Consider the following 16,874-nt stretch of genomic DNA (forward strand, 5'->3'; position numbering starts at 1 on the left):
TTATCGACAAACAATTCAAGGTTTGAAAGAAGAGAAAGATCTTCTTCAGTCGCAAGTCTGGACATTTTCTGACCAGCTCACGCAATCTCGCCGCGAGGTAGATGCATTGCTAACAAACACTAGCACTCTAGAAGATCACTTACGAACGTTCAGAATACAAGTGCAGGCTGCAGAAGAAACTATCAATGTGCAGATGCAAGAGCTAGCCAATCGATCGAACACTATACAAATTCTCAGTGGCCACAATCAGAAGTTGCAGAATCGAGTCGCCGACCTGGAAAATATAGTTTCCGTGGCTAGCAGAGATACTGGGACTGACCTTCGAACTTTTTTTGCCCACTACTCCGAATTAAAGACAGAGTATGGTAAAATGGCTTTGAAACTTAAAGCAGAAGAAGAAACACGGTTGGCTTCGGATCAGCGTGTGGTGGAAATGCAATCTGAGAACGACAGTTTCAAAACGGTCATCAGTGAGCTCCAGAGAGAGGCTGCAAAGCTCGAAGTCTGCCAGCCGCAGACTCTACGAGCCTTGTTGACGCTAAGACTTGTCGAGCAAACTTGGAATGTACAGCCAAACGATGGAACACTCGAGCAACCTGATCAATTTCAGAATTGGCTCCCATCAGGACTCTCCCAGAACTCGTTCGACGGAATCTGCAGTCCTGCCGAGATTCAGAGGCTCGCTGGCACTTTACCAAAAGGCCCTTCATACAATCGGTTCTATCAGCGACTCAGACTCACGGTATGCACAACATGCTCCAAAGCTAAGTTCAGCTTCAAGGTCGATGCGAATCCCAACTTCAACTCAGTGAAGTGGCTTAATGAGTATGTCGGCAAAACTCGATACTTTTCCTGCTGCCACGAAGAGGTGTGCAAGGACTGTTTCAAAACCCATTTGCTCGCCACCCTTGAAACGAAATGGTGGTACAAGCTTGGGACGCCTCAGTGGTTCCCATGTCCACGAGATGGCTGCGAAAATCCTCTCAATATACGTTGTGAAGCAGATTTAGAAACTTGTCTCGAGCAAATTTGCGGGACTGAAGCTGAACAGCATGTCAAAATGTAGGTATTCTTCTCTTGTTAGGTGTGTCTATGTCTATCTCTAATCTGAAGGTCAAGATATGTGAAGGCCCTCGCCTTTCGAGAAGCTTTAGGGTCACTTGAACCCAAACCCAGCCATGACGGGCTCAAGAGAGCAGCAGAGCTACACGAAAAACTGTTGACAGTAAATAAATTGTACAGCCTCTTTGATCCTAGATTCGATCCGCCATTAGTCGATGAGACTGGCTGCATGCCAGAGTTTAAACCTGGAACGATATTTAATTGCATCATGGACAATAAGCCGTCTCCAATACCACTCTTCCTAAAGTTTCTCCGCCGTCGAAGCAGACCAAAATCATGTATGGTTTGTTGCAAGAGCATATTCGATATCGATTATGGCGATGTGGAAACATGGAAGAGCTTGTGCGCCCTCTTCGAGGGGGCATGGATGTGGAATATCCTCGTCTTTCCGACAAGTGAGATTCAACAATGCGATCACGATTTCGAAGTCTGCAGAGCTTGTACAGCAGAATATCTCCGTGGCTCACTGGTAAGTGGCGGAGCATCTGCGTGTAAGAACTTGTCTTGCCCGCAATGTAATAGGAAGCTCGACTATCAAGAAATCCACAAGCTTGCGGACGCTGAAACGTTTGCTAAGTATTACTCAAGATTTTGTGACACTCAAATGTTTTTCTGACACGGCATTAGATATGAAAAGTTTCTCTTACAGACCCTTCTCTCCAACGAGCCAGGTTTCCGATGGTGTCTCGCACCACTCTGTGAAAATGGTCAACTATACCAGCGAGATCCTGTCAACCCTAAGATTTCGTGCGAAGAGTGTAGCTTCCAGATGTGCTTCAAGCACGAAATCCCTTGGCACCGCGGACTTACCTGCGATGAATACGAAAGCCAGAGAGACCACGGTGATCCAAGTTTTGCAGAGACACGAGAGTGGATTCGGACGAATACGAAGCCTTGTCCTCGCTGTCAAACCCCGATTCAAAAAGGACCAGATTGTTTTCATATGACGTGTAAGCCTCCATCCCCATACACTTAAGCATCGCTAAACATAAGTACTATTGCAGGTGGGCAGGGGGAGTGTAACCATGAGTTCTGCTGGCAGTGCCTTGCTGATTGGGCGGATATCAGAACGCAGGGACAGCAGGGCCATGCCGAGGGTTGCTTTTTTCGAACTAGCAATCTTCGCCCCACGGGAATTCGAGGAGAAAATATCGAAGATGCTCTTCGTGCGAGAAACGCGGAGTGAAGAGTTACGTTTGAAGAATTCCATGAGATCCCTTCGATCAAAAAGTACAAAGAACGCATAGAGGCACGTGTTGACAAAACCGAAATAATGGATGCGAAGTGCTTTGGTCAGGTATTTTCGGGAATATCTCTCTTTCCAAGTAACAGCAGAGAAAAAGACATAGTATTCATTTAGGAATATATATCAGAGATTACCCTTATGTTTCGCAGTTCGGTACTGTCTCAAAGAGTAGGCTTTTTTCACATGCCTTCGAAGCTTGAGGGAATTAATCTGCAGCTTTCCACCTAGTACATTATTTGGAATGGGTGGATTATTCTTATACTAAGGCAGCAATAATGCTCAACTAATAAGAACATGAACCCCATGGTCTGTGAGATAAGAATACTTTTATCCTGGGATGGCACTGCTAGTTTAGTCGGGGCACGTGATTTTTAGGACTTTATTATTCGACCTTCAATTAACGTTTCTCTCGCTCTTTGTAACTTAGATCATCTATCCCAAGTAATACAAATCTCAAAGAGGAACAGGCCATGAGTGAAAAGAAGCGTATCACGTGTTGCCAAGACAAATTATTTCGGCGCACAAAATGAGCCCAGACTTAGCACGTTCTAGCCTCGTCGGGAGAACAACAAGAAATGGACAATTCGACACCAAGCACGTCTTGCTAACTCTGCCTTATGCTCCTATTCGCCGTAGATCCCACGGCATGCACCGTAGAAGCCATACTAGATGGGGGGTGGCGTATCGAAGGATTCAAGACCACATCTTGGCACCACCTGGAGACTGCCTTGCCATATCGCCCTGCTGCGGGCCTCATGCAACACCGAGTAAGCTGCACAGGCTTCAGGTTCAACAAAGTAACAGCGATGTGGTCGTGGTTTCAAGCGGACCCCAGACTCTCGTTGTTGGAGAATTTAGCTGCAAATCGAAGGGGCTGGCAAGCCTTTTCCTTCCGAGCATCATCAAAAGTCGACGCCTTTGATCGTTTCGATATTGGAGAGACCCGAGGGACTCGGGGTAGCCTATCTTGCACTCGCCAACTCTGCTTATGATGCATCGGATTGGAGAGGGCGCCACCCGGTATGCAAATTCCGCTCATATCAGCAGGGCGAGTCGGGTCTCAGCCTCCCTAGGAAAGAGCCAACCGAAGCAGAACACGTCAAATTTCACAAACCAGTGAAATGCTCTTCTTTCGGTGAAGGATCATGCAGAGTTTCTTGAGAAGCAGATCAACCTCATGACCAAGAGTTGATGCTGCCCGGCTTGATACCTTTAGTACGCGAACGACACTGGCTCCGAAAACCACTCTTCGTCACCTCTCAATATTCGTTCAGACTTTCATAGTCCTCCATTGTATTGTCACTGTGACTTTGGAAACCGATCAGCTTTGCAATATGGCGGAGCTCCACCAAGACCAGCGATCCGTATCCGGAACAAGCGAGGGAAGTGCAGGTACTCATACGTCCTCCTCCTCATCAAATCCAGATCTCGCTCGAGTTTTCGTGCAACTCGTGAATGGGATGAAAATTGTTGTGCCTGTTCCACAAAGCTCAACCGTCCACGGACTTCACGCTCAAGCATTGCACAGGGCTGCGAGGCTCGGCGTCAACGCAACCTTGGACAACTCTCTTCTTCAGACGATTGGCAGAAATCCAGTTGTGCTATTTGGAGAAGACTCCCTCATTGAGGTTCTTGATCTTACCGAAGACAACACCTTTTCCCTCGGGTCGCTAGACAACCCCACAACTACTGCTGTCGACACAGACAGAGAACTTAGAGCGACAAACCTGGGTGCTACGCTACCACAGCCACGCTCTGGAAGACTAGGGCTACGCGATCGAATCTCATCGCGACACCAGAGAGACGACCTGGTGTATGTACGATGGATTACTCTCGAAGTTGTGTTAAACAACTCTCGACTTCGGAAAATCCCTGTTGACAGCATCCCTATTGCACGCGATACTACCTTGACCGAATTTCATCGCATTGCAGTTGAGCGACTGTGTGGTACCACTCCTCAAGGCTCCTGCATTCTCCCTCGGAAATTAAATCTTTTCTTGAGAGAGTGTAAATTGCACGCCGAAAACAATTTGGCAACACTGGAAGATATGGGCGCGATAGGAAACGAGCATGAACCTCTGGATGTCTTTGTCGAGCTTACCGGACCCGAGTCCAGAGAATCTCTCAGCCAATTATCATTATCGACCGATCCAAAACGCCTCTGGAGTTTTGATTCCACTACTAGAGGAATGAGCACGTTCATCACCAGCATCCAGATGCTGCTCGAAGAAATCGAACGCGGGCATTGCTCCTTGGATGAGGTTCTAGAAGTTCTTCTAGAACTCACACACTTTCCTCCTCTACTTCTGGCTTTTCAGTCTGTTCACGAAACGGGCATTGGTAATATGACACCTATCGGTCCACTTCTCCTGGTGGCATCTGCATTCCATGCCCTGTGCCACAGAATGGTTCCGTCCAAAATTTATCGCTCCACGGACAATTTGCTTGAAGCCTCTCGCCAGGTGGTGTTCTGGATCTATTCCATGCGTTCTGAGGCATCTCTATCTCGAGGTAGCAGTAGGCCAATGATTCACAGAGCACAAATCCAATCATATCGAGATAACGTTCAATACATGCCACAATTTATGCCCTTTCATGAATTGAATGTGCGAACAGGATCCAACCCAGGGACAGGAAAGCTTTTGGTGAGCATAGAAAGAGGAGGGAGTGCACTGTGTCAGCGACTTGGTATCGCTTTGCACCAAAACCCCTCTGTGCCATGGGACTTTTACCTTCAACCAATCGACGATTGGTATATCTTGTGGGACCACAAAATTATCCCAATGCTCCATCCAAATGAGTTTGACAGTCTAATAGAGACTACAAATTCAATGAATGCCTTCAGGATGGTTGGTCCATTGCAGCTTGGGGCTTGCTTAGCCGCCGAACTTCCAGTCATAACCCTGAGCTCTAGAGGATATGTCTCCAAGTATGATCACGAAGACATGGAATGCAGTGAGAGGAGCTTCGTTACGTGGAACCCGATTGAGGGGAGGGAAAAGCTACCGGGCAATCCAGGCCAGTTCTTGTCGCAGAAGCTGGATCCCATACTTGCCGAACGCAAAAAGTTAGGCAATTGGGAATTGGATGCTTGGCCTGAGTGGTCCAAGACTGCAGACTTCGGCGCTCCCGATGAGGCAATTGTCATTTGCGTTGATACCAGCTCAAGCATGGCCACCCCGATGCCAGATGGCTGGATTCCAGACCGAAGCTCTTCCGGGTTAAACCCTAGTCGACTAACTGAAGTCAAGGAATTCTTCAAAAATCTCGCCCTTCGAATCTCGGCCCTCAATCTTTCCACTCATTTGGGACTGGTAACCTTTTCCAACAAGCACCTAGTCACGATTAAGCAGCCACTCACAGCCTTGCACCTCAATTTTAATCATCAACTGGACAACATCGAGGCAAGGGGGTCAACGGCGATTTTTGATGCTGTGAACAAAGCTCATTTGATGCTGGCTGCTGTAAAGCGCCAGTACCCAAATACAAAAGCTCGCATCATATTGCTCACCGACGGGGAAGATAGAGAATCCACCATTCAGCCATCAACGGTATCTTCGTCTCTTTACGCCAACGATATTGTACTAGATGCAGTGGTCATCGGGTCTAATCAAACATCCAATCTCTTCAAAATCGCAAGAGCCACAGGTGGATACGCATTTTCCCCCTGCACACAACAAGCTCTTTTCCAAATCTTTCTGTTGGAGACTGTTGTTGATATTCGTACCCGGCCAGACATCACCAAAGTCTTATGCTCGGACTGGTCTACCTTCCAGCCCAAAGTAGCAGACATGGCCAATCCGTACGACTTCCCACCTTGTAGACCCCATCCGAATCTCGAGGACTACTTTATTGCGCTGAGTGATGCGGAACGCTTCATGAACCGTATGTCCAGGCGGTCAGCCAGTAGCTCTTCTTCTGTCCACTCGAGGTCCACGAGACTTAGTGTGGCTTCCACAATCACCATCGGTGCGGGAGGTATGTCTCGCATTTTGTTGGGTGAAATCAAAGCCATGATTGATAATCCACACGACTTCATGGACGTCTATGTTAGTCAGAATAACATGAGCTTCTGGAAAGTGGTCATGCAAGGTCCACCAGATTCTCCTTACGCAAATGGAACCTTTCTGTTATACATTGAGATGGGATCTGAGTTCCCGAGACAGCCTCCTTCGGCCCGGTTCATTACTCCAATGTTGCATCCCAATATAACGAAGGTAAGCACTCAACAAGTAGTGTGCAAACCGTTGACGCTAACCATTGCATAGCACGGCCGAGTATGTCACCCGATTTTCGATCGGGAATGGACTCCTGCAACACGTATATATCAAGTCCTGCAGCAGTTATATGGCATTCTCATGTCTCTCGAGGTACTGCTTCAATTTGTCATTCATGTTCAGTAATTGACATCAGCATAGGCACGAGATGCAGTTGATCCCCTGTCCGCGCTCCGTTTCTGGTCAGATGAGCTGGAAGGCAGACGAGAGGTAGAAAATTATGTTAGCGCGCCCTTGGTTCCTCACATTTCCTGTTCCTCTCACACTAATTCTGTATAATAAGGTACGCCGCTTTGCCAGCCGTTCGCGAGCGCTCCATCGCGTTGACATTATCAGTGATGATGTGTCCTCTCTTTCATCATCTTCTTTCCCATCCAGCTCAGCAAGCACCGCCAGCCGCTCAACTGTCCACTCGCCATCACCCATCCCCATCGTCCCTAGCATGAACCCTTTCAGCAACCCACCAAGCAATCGTTCTCGCAATTCTGTTTCTGGAGTCTCCACTAGCTCAATTTCCACCACATCTACACTTGCCAGTCATCTCGCAAATCAGCGCCGACCGGTCCAGACCACGCCACAGCCTCCACCATTGCTGGCCAGCCAGGGGAATACCCGGACGACACCAAGTTCTCGCGTTGGGGCAGATGGCAGGAACCGATTAGCGAGGCGGAGTGATGTCGATTTAGTAAGTGATACATCAGCCAGCGCTAGAGGAAGAGGCAGTGGGAGCCAAACGGGAAGCGAGGGTACCGGGAGAAGACTTAGTCGGCGAGCGAGCTTCTTTGCTTTACTTAAGAATACTAAGACATAAATACTTTTATAAGGCGCAAAGTTCTTAGCAAGTTTATAAGAGATTCTAATTTGTAGGAGTTTTTTTTATAAATAATATTTATTATATCTTTTTAAATTTATAAATAAATAAATTATATATATATAAAATAATATTTTTTATATAAATAAAAACTTTAATTATTAATATTAAAGTATAAATTAAACTCTTTATAGTTCTTATACTAAGTTATTCTATATTTGCTCGGTCTCTTCTTTATTTAAAGAAGTTCTAGTAATCTCTTTTTTATTTCTTTATCTTTTTAAAATCGCTTTTTTAATCTTATTACTATAATTAATTAAGTAATAGAACCTAGAAAGTGGGTTCTTTTATCTAATATAATAAATACGAATATAAGCCTATATTTTATATAATAACTAGTATTATATAATTGGTTTTAGTTAAAGAAGTTAGTTTTAGCTAAGGTTCCAAGCTATAGTTCTAATTAAGCTCGCTTCTAAAGCTCGGTATTTTAGTAGTCTTGGCCATATCTACTTATCTACTGCCACACCTCACTCCTTTTCTCCTTAGCTTTAAATTCTCAAAATATAGGAAATTATTAATCTTAAAGTCTTATTTTATTACTCTATTCCTACTATTATATTATTTAAAGCTTCTATTTTATAAATAGTAATTATTATTATTATTTATCGGTTTACTAGTAATATATAATACTATTATATAGGCGTGGAAATACTAGTTATATTAGTTAGTAAAGTTATTATTATTATTTAGAAGTAAGAATTATAGTATTATAGTATTATTATATAATTCCTAAATCTGCTAAGCCTAAAGAGGTCTAGTCTACTAGTTAAGTTACTAATAGGATACGAGGTTATATAACTATATCCCGTATCTCATATCCTATTACCTATATCCTATTACCTATATTCCGTATCCTATATCCTATAACTATATATATAACTTCTAAAGAAATAGTTATACTAATACTAGAAACTCTCTAAAAAAACGCAAAAAATAGTATTTCTTTTTAATTATATATAAATTCCCTAATCCGGCCTAGTACTAGATTTCCCAAATACTCTATATATTTATATTACTTCTGAGGTTTTGGTTATATACTAAAGGCTATAGTCTTTTATATATAACTTCTCTTTTTATAATATTTTCTTATCCTATATATCTATTTCCTGCCCTATCTATATTTAACCTATTCCTCTATATCTAATTATATAGTATTTGTATTAATTAGGTATTTAAAGGCATTTATTTGCTTTGATTTTATTATGGAATCGACAGAATTCGATTTTCTCTTAATCTATTTAACTTCTATAATCTCTTATTATTTATATACCTAGTAAAGATATATTATATTAATTATTAGATACTTTTCTCAAGTAGTTCCCAATTTAATAAGGCATTTATATAATAATTTCGAATTCGTATAAATTACTAGTAGTAATTCTATTTCTAGTATTCTATTAATTATAGATTTAACTAAAGTATTTATATTAAAGCCGTAAGCCATACTATAGAATTCCGAAGCTAGAATACTTCTAGTAACTCTTTTATATTTAGTAGAGAACTAGTAGATAATATTAGTATATCCAGTTCTATTTACTAGAACTAGAATATATCCGATTTGGGAAAAGAGATTTCTATTATTTATAAATGAAGTATTTATAAAAACAATTAAATATAAGGATTTCTTTACTAGCTTTACGAATCTTAGTTCTCTAGTAATATTCTTAATTTGCTATTAAATATATTTATTAAATATCTTTATATTAGTTTCCGAGAGTTTAATAGCTTAAGTAATAATTAATAGAGTATATAAAGCTTTTGGTTAATAGACTAATATAATATATATTCCTCTAATATATTAGGTAATATATTAGTTCTTAATAAAGAGATCTTAACGAATAGTATTTCTACTACTTATAGTAATAGTATTCTTTATAGAAACGGTTTAGAGGTTTTTATATTAGTATTCCTATATAAGAGTAATTCCAGTAATATTCATATAAATAATACCTTTATTAAACTTGAGATTATAGTTAATAATAAGGCATTTATACTTCTTAGCCAAGAATTTAGCCTTATAGAACTTTAGTTACTCTGTTTTTGCAAAATTATTAGTTCTAATAAACAGGGTATTATTAGTTTAAAGGCCAATAATTCCGAAGAGTTACTTGCTATAAAAGAAGTAAGGATTATAAGTTAACTATTCTATAAAAAGCTTATTAATATAGTAGGAATAATAAGTTTTAAACTAGTAGTTCCCAGCTTCCGGTATATTATATAATAGTTTTATAACCTTTAGAACCGAATTATTATTTATATTTAGTTTTCTAGTAAGCTTATAAGGTAAGTTAATATAAAAATTATAATTGAGTAAGGTTATTAATTAGATATAAGCTTGCGAGATATTATATAAATATAGCTCTATAGTATCTATTATTATAGTAATAATACTAAAAATAATTCTCTAGCTAATATATTAAATAATAGGTAATTATATTAATACTATATATTTCTTACTATTATTATAAGCCTAGATAACTAATTTCGACTTTTTAAACTCTCTCTCTATATTCTTATTCTTAATCTTATTAATAAACCGGGAATTAAAAATATATATTTCTTTTAGTATCTGAGATCTGGAAGTAATTTTAAATATATTCTTTTTTAGAAGGCTAGTAACTTTAACTTAACGGGAGTTCTTATATAGGTTATTATCTTATAGGAATACTATAATATCCGGATTCTTATAAGAGTATCCTCTTTTATACTTTAGTAAAATAGTAGAAATAGTAAGAGGAATTATACCTGTATTATCTTTAGCCTTATTATAGAATTCGGAAACAGGTTCAGGTTTAAAGCTATTAGTAATAACCTTAATATTCCCTATATAAAAGGGCTTTATAGAGGTTAAGTAAAAGGTAATATTACTATATAATAGAGCTAGTATATAGTTCTTTCTATTAATAGCTACTAATTTATATAGCCTATTCTAACTACTAGGTTAATTAGTATTTCCTTTATATTATATAAGAATATCCGAATTCAAGGGAAGTTTATAGATATTAGTAATACTAGAACTATTTCGGGTATTTAGGATATTCGTAATCTAATATCTAGTTTAAAGCTTTTGAATTTCTACTATTACCTTCTTAAGTACTACTAATTACTATAATATAGTTAGTAATAGGGTATTATATTTAGTTATTTAAAATAAAGTACTATAAACCAAGAAAATTAAGATAATACTATTAGATCTAGTAGAATTATTAATAGCCTTAAAAGCTATTTAAAGTATAGTATTCTTATTAATTTTATTAATTTTGGCTATAATAATAAGATAAGTATATTAAATCGGGCTATAATAGTATTCTATAATTCCGATAGAATTATAAGCTTCTATAGAAACGATTTTAACCTTAATTCCTATAGTATTTATAAGCTAAGTAAATTCTTTATTAGTAAACTACTTTCTGGTATCTGCTATAATTTAATTAGGAGGGCCTAAATAGATATTAATCTAATACTACTTTAGAGTATTTCAAGTATATAGTATACTAATATTTTAAAGCTATTAGCTAGCTTAATATCGAGTGCCTTTATTAATAATATAGAATATAGACTTACTAGAAATATAAAAAATATTAATAATAATAAAGTAATTAAAGCTAATATTATTTCTTAAGTTAAACTTGAATTATTCCGGTAATTCTCCGAATTTCTGGTATTATTTATAGTATTTTATAAGGTATTCCAGGGCTTCTATATTAATATTATAGCCTATTTATTTTAGTATATTTCGGAGCTTACTAATAGATAAATAACTAAAATAGTAATATAGATATTATAATTCGATTTTTATAAGAAAGCAGGAATTATAAGTAAAGAATTCAGAAATAAAGCTTTATAAAGTAGTATTTCAAAGCAAGAAAGAGTATCTAAAACATTATACTATAAATATAAAATATCTAGTAAAAGTAATAAAATAATTAATAAAATTATTAAAGTAGATTCCTAGCTTGTCTATATTAGCTAAGCTAAATAAGAATAAAGTCTTTATAGGTATAATATGGAATTATACTTATTTAATTAATATTCTTACTATTATAGATCTAATAAAGAATATAAATCTAATACTGAACTAGATATTAATTTGACTTTTAGTAGTTTTATTAAGTTTAATACTATTATTAGTCTACTATAAAGCTTGGAATTAGTTAGAACTAGTAATTAAGAATCTAAAGGCTCTGGTATTAATTATAACTTTATAAAAATAGTAAGTATTATATCTTAATATACTATTAACTATAAATATCTAAATATCTTTTATTTATTTAATAGGCTCTAAGGTATAGTTTTCGCCTATTATCTGGTATATAAGGGAAAGAGAAATAAGGTTATTTATAAGAGTATTAGTTATAGAGATAATAGGAGCAGGGGCTATAAAAGCGGCTAGAAAGCTCTTAATAAAAGTAAAATAGGAATTAGAGTAATATTTCTCTCTTTTATTTATTTCTACTAGTAAGACTTTAAAAATATTACTTACTAGTTTATCTTTACTATTTTTATTATTCTTTTCTCTTTCGAATTCGGTAATATACTATATATAAGTACTACTAAAGTATTTATTAAAGTTATAAGTATTTCGGGATCTAAATTAGTAAATATTTCTATTCTTAAATTAAGCCTTCTTAGTCTCTTATTCTTCCGGTATATATTTCTATAAGTAGTATTTAGGTCTCTTATATATAAAATACGATTTCGGAATATAATTATTATAATTATAGGACTTGAAATAGTTATTACGAGTTCCGAAGTTATAGCTAGATCCGTATTAATAATTTCCGAACAAATAATAGTTTAGAGAGTTTTGAAAATAGTATTATTAATAAGTAAAATAGGTTTTAATAGTAATTTATTACTTCTTCTTATAGATAGTAATAGATAATTAGAGCTTATTAATAAGCTAGCCGAGATTATTAGGAGAATCCGAGATTATATATTAGTATACTTATAAGCCTTAATAAAAAGTAATAATCTTATTATATAAGAATTTAGTACTTTATAAGGCAGGAATAAGGCTATATTATAATTTATATAAGTTATTAATTAGTATTTAATTAAGCTCAAATATTGTCTTTTTAGAGTTCTTTACTATTATAATTACTAAGGTAATAGTATTCTATTTATCTAAATTTTAATAATAGAAACCGGGGCTTTTAAAGAAACTATAGATATTTATATAGGCCTCTTTATATATATGGCTTGAGAGCTAGTTATTATAGAAGTAGTCTTATACTAGTCCCTTTAATATAGTAGAAAAAGCTCTTACTAGTACCTCTTCTGAAAGTTCTATATATTAGTAAATATTAAGGAAAATAGTAAGTTATAATTAAAACTACTATTAGTTCTATTATATTTCTATACTTCGGAATATATCTTTACTACTTCCCTAATAAGCTTTCTAGTAGAAATAGTAGGTACTAATTAATAATAGTTCGGATTTAGTAATAATATTAGTAATAGTAAAAATAGAAGTAGTAAATAGCCTTAATTTAGAGAAAGTAAATAAATAGCTTGATTTCTTGACTAAGATTATCTAGTTCTCTTATATATAGTTTTATCTAGAATAAGATAAACTAATATAATAGATTCCTAAAGAAAATTTATTCTAATTAGATTATTATTAATAATATTAGCTTTATTTTATATATATATATATATATATATTTTAGGTAAGATTAATAAAGAATTATATAATAGTAAGGTTTCTATAGTTCTATTTAATATAAATACTACTATATTAAAGTTAGGCTTAAAGATTTTATATAAGTATACGGTTAATTAGACTATATATTATAGTATTAAAGTTTTTAAAGTTATCCTGAAATAGATCCTATAGATTATTATTACTCTTCCTATATAAGATATACTAATATATCTTAGTAGTTATATATTTCTAAATTTTAGCCTTTATTATAGTTACTGAATTAATATTATTCTCTCATTTCTTAATTAGTTTCTTTTCCTTATTAGTATCTATACTAAACTGAGTTAAGGTTCTCTCTAGTATATATATATGATTTATAGCAGGAGGGGTTTAAAGGTAAGATAGTTTATAGTAGGTTTATAGAAAGGATTTAGTAGTAAAAGTATTCAGATACCTGGTTTAAATATCTGATTCAGATACCAGATATCCAGTTTAGATATCTAATTAAGATATTAGATACCTGATTTAGATATCTAATTAAGATACTAGATACCTGATTATTAAGATACCAGATACCTGGTTTAGATACCAGATATCCCAGATATTTAGAGGTATTATAGGTATTAAAGTAAATATTTTGCCCTTAAATATTTCGTCTATAATAAGAAATTTAGGAAGTGAAATATTATAATTCCGGGAGAGTTTGAAACTCGAAAGACTCGATTTAATAGTAAAATTAAAATAGTAATTAAAGAGCTTTAAAAGTATATATAGGATATATATTCCAGAAAGAGGATTCTATAAATATGGGTATTATATAAATAGAAAAGATAGTTTCCGAAAAGGTAGTTTTAGGACTAAAAGAAATTAGTTTTAAAGAATAGTAGAAATTAAATAAATAAATAGTCAAATAACTAACTATTTATTAATTAGTAAAAGCTAGATATCTTTTTTATAGGCTACTAAATACTTTTATAAAATTAATAAATAGTTCCCTCCTTTAATATAAAATAGACTAGATTTGTCTTAGGCTACTAAATACTTTTAGAACTAATCTAAAATCTTCTCTAATTTATATATATAAACTAATTAGTATTAGTTTACTAGTAATATATAATACTATTATATAAATATAGAAATACTAGTTATATTAGTTAGTAAAGTTATTATTATTATTTAGAAATAAGAATTATAGTATTATAGTATTAATATATAATCCCTAAATCTATTAAGCCTAAAAGGATCTAGTCTACTAGTCGAGTTACTAATGGGATATAAGGTTATATAACTATATCCTATATCCTATATTTTATTACCTATATCCTATTATTTATATCTCGTATCTCGTATCCCGTAACTATATATATAATTCCTAAAGAAATAGCTATACTAATATTATTATTATTATTATTATTATTATTATTATTATTATTATTATTATTATTATTATTATTATTATTATTATTATTATTATTATTATTATTATTATTATTATTATTATTATTATTATTATTATTATTATTATTATTATTATTATTATTATTATTATTATTACTAGAAAGCTTATTAAAGAAATAATAAAAAAATATTCTAAAATATAGAAATATAATAAAACTAATAATAGTTTTAATTATAAATTTTTTTAAAATATTTATTAATATAAAAAGCTTTTAGAAAAGATACTAATAAAAGCTTTTTTTATTATATTAAAGAAACTAGTATAAAACTACTTTTATAATAATTAATTCTTTTAATATATTTATAAAAAGGCCTATATAACTATTTATAACTTTTTTAAAAGCTCTAGTTTCTATTATTAAAATTCAGATAAATAAAATATTACTATTTTAATAATTATAATAATTAAATATTTTAAAAAATTAATATTTGAACTTATTTAAATATTAATTAATAATTTATATAAACTATAATATAGCTTTATTTCTGTTTTATAAAATACCGAATTTTTATATAATAAAATTATTATTTCTTATTATTTCTTATTAATATATAGTTTTGAATTATTTTAATAAACTTTAATTATTTATTATTATTTATAAAAAGAAGTAATAAATTAATATTATTTTAAAACTTTTTAAATTATTATTTATTTCGAAATTATTAATATAAATCTAATTCTAATTTCAAAACTCGTAATAATTATTTCAAGTCTTATAATTATAATAATTATAATTTAAAGTTGTATTTTATATATAAAAAGCTCGAATATTATTTATAAAAATATATATTAAAGAAATAAAAAACTAAAAAGAATTAATTTGAAAATAGAAATATTTACTAATTTAGATTTCGAAATTCTTATAACTCTAATAAATACTTTAATAATATTTATATATAATATATTACTGAAATTAAAGAAAAAGAAAATAATAAAAATAATAAAAATAAATTAAAAAATAATACTTTAAAGCTTTATTAATAAAAATAAATAAAAGAAAGAAATATTATTTAGATTTTTATTTTATTTCTATTAAAAGATTTTTAGCTATTTATATTACTTTTGCTTTTACTATTTCTATAATTACTATTCTTATAAATATAATTTTTTTATTTATTTATATATTAGATAATAAATAAAAATTATATTTTAAAATCTATTAAATAAATAAAAAATATCTAAATATTAAGAATTAATAATATATTAAAATATAATATTTATTATTTTTATAAAGCTATAATTAATATTAGAGTTTCCAGATTCTTAATTACTAGTTTTAATTAATTTCAAGCTTTATAATAAATTAATAATATTATTATAAATTAAATTAATATTTAATTTATTATTAGATATATATTTTTCATTAAATTTATTATAATAAAAATACTAATTAGATAAATATAATTTTATATTATATTTATAAAACCTTTATTTATATTTAGTTTAGCTAATATAAATAAGCTAGGAATTTATTTTATTATTTTTATTAAATATTATATATTTGTAATATAATATTTTAAATATTCTTTTTTATTTAAAATACTATATTATAAAGCTTTATTTCCGAATTTTTTATTTATAATTCTTGCTTTTTTATAAAAATCGAATTATAATATTTATATTATTATTTTAGTTATTTATTTATTAGTAATTAAAATAAATCATATAAGCTAATAGCTATTAATAAAAAGAATTATATATTAGCTTTATTATATAGTAATACTACTTTTTATTTAATTTCTATAAAGCTTTTTTATATAAAAAATATTAAAGTTATTACTAATAGTTCTAAACCTGAATTTATTTTTAAATTTTATAATAAAACTAAAAGTAATATAAATATAATTTCTTTTATTATTTTTGCTATTTTACTAAAATATAATAAAAGATATTTTTATAAAAACCCGAATATTATAATATTCTTATAGAATAATAACCTATATAAGAATTCTTAATAAATTAAAGTTATTAGTTTTTTAAAAAAAAAAAATTAAAATTATTTCTAGATTTTAGATATTAAAAAAGATATATATTTTTAATTTATGGTTTATTAATAAGATTAATAATAAGAATATAAAAAGAGAGTTTAAGAAATTAAAACTAGTTATTTAGGCCTATAATAATAATAAGAAATATATAGTATTAATATAATAGCTAAAGAATTATTCTTAGTATTATTATTATAATAATAAATATTATAAAATTATATTTATATAATATTTTATAAGCTTATATTTAATTAATAACTT

At 31.8% G+C, this 16,874-nt stretch overlaps 2 protein-coding genes across 2 annotated transcripts; both read left to right on the forward strand.

The window, feature by feature from the left end:
- Window positions 1–255: 255 nt before the first annotated feature.
- K444DRAFT_705131 (uncharacterized protein) lies at window positions 256–2,504 on the forward strand (the record flags this gene model as incomplete). Its single annotated transcript, XM_024888101.1, has 4 exons — window positions 256–1,062; window positions 1,120–1,698; window positions 1,750–2,072; window positions 2,127–2,504. Coding segments are annotated over 4 exons (1,891 nt in total), but the record flags the coding sequence as incomplete, so codon positions are not given.
- Window positions 2,505–3,496: 992 nt separating this feature from the next.
- K444DRAFT_203651 (uncharacterized protein) lies at window positions 3,497–7,515 on the forward strand. Its single transcript, XM_024871016.1, has 4 exons — window positions 3,497–6,585; window positions 6,637–6,738; window positions 6,787–6,867; window positions 6,929–7,515. The coding sequence occupies exons 1-4, from the start codon at window positions 3,703–3,705 to the stop codon at window positions 7,454–7,456; spliced, it is 3,594 nt and encodes a 1,197-aa protein (XP_024741556.1). The 5' UTR covers window positions 3,497–3,702; the 3' UTR covers window positions 7,457–7,515.
- The last annotated feature ends 9,359 nt before the right edge of the window (window positions 7,516–16,874 follow it).

The sequence above is a fragment of the Hyaloscypha bicolor genome (genome assembly GCF_002865645.1).
Source record: "Hyaloscypha bicolor E unplaced genomic scaffold K444scaffold_17, whole genome shotgun sequence".
Taxonomy (NCBI): Eukaryota; Fungi; Ascomycota; class Leotiomycetes; order Helotiales; family Hyaloscyphaceae; genus Hyaloscypha; species Hyaloscypha bicolor.

Coding starts and splice junctions, on each gene's coding strand:
- K444DRAFT_203651 (XM_024871016.1), top strand. CDS start 3,703: ATGGCGGAGCTCCACCAAGACCAGCGATCCGTATCCGGAACAAGCGAG. Junction 6,586..6,636: donor TGCATCCCAATATAACGAAG/GTAAGCACTCAA, acceptor ACCATTGCATAG/CACGGCCGAGTATGTCACCC. Junction 6,739..6,786: donor GCATTCTCATGTCTCTCGAG/GTACTGCTTCAA, acceptor ACATCAGCATAG/GCACGAGATGCAGTTGATCC.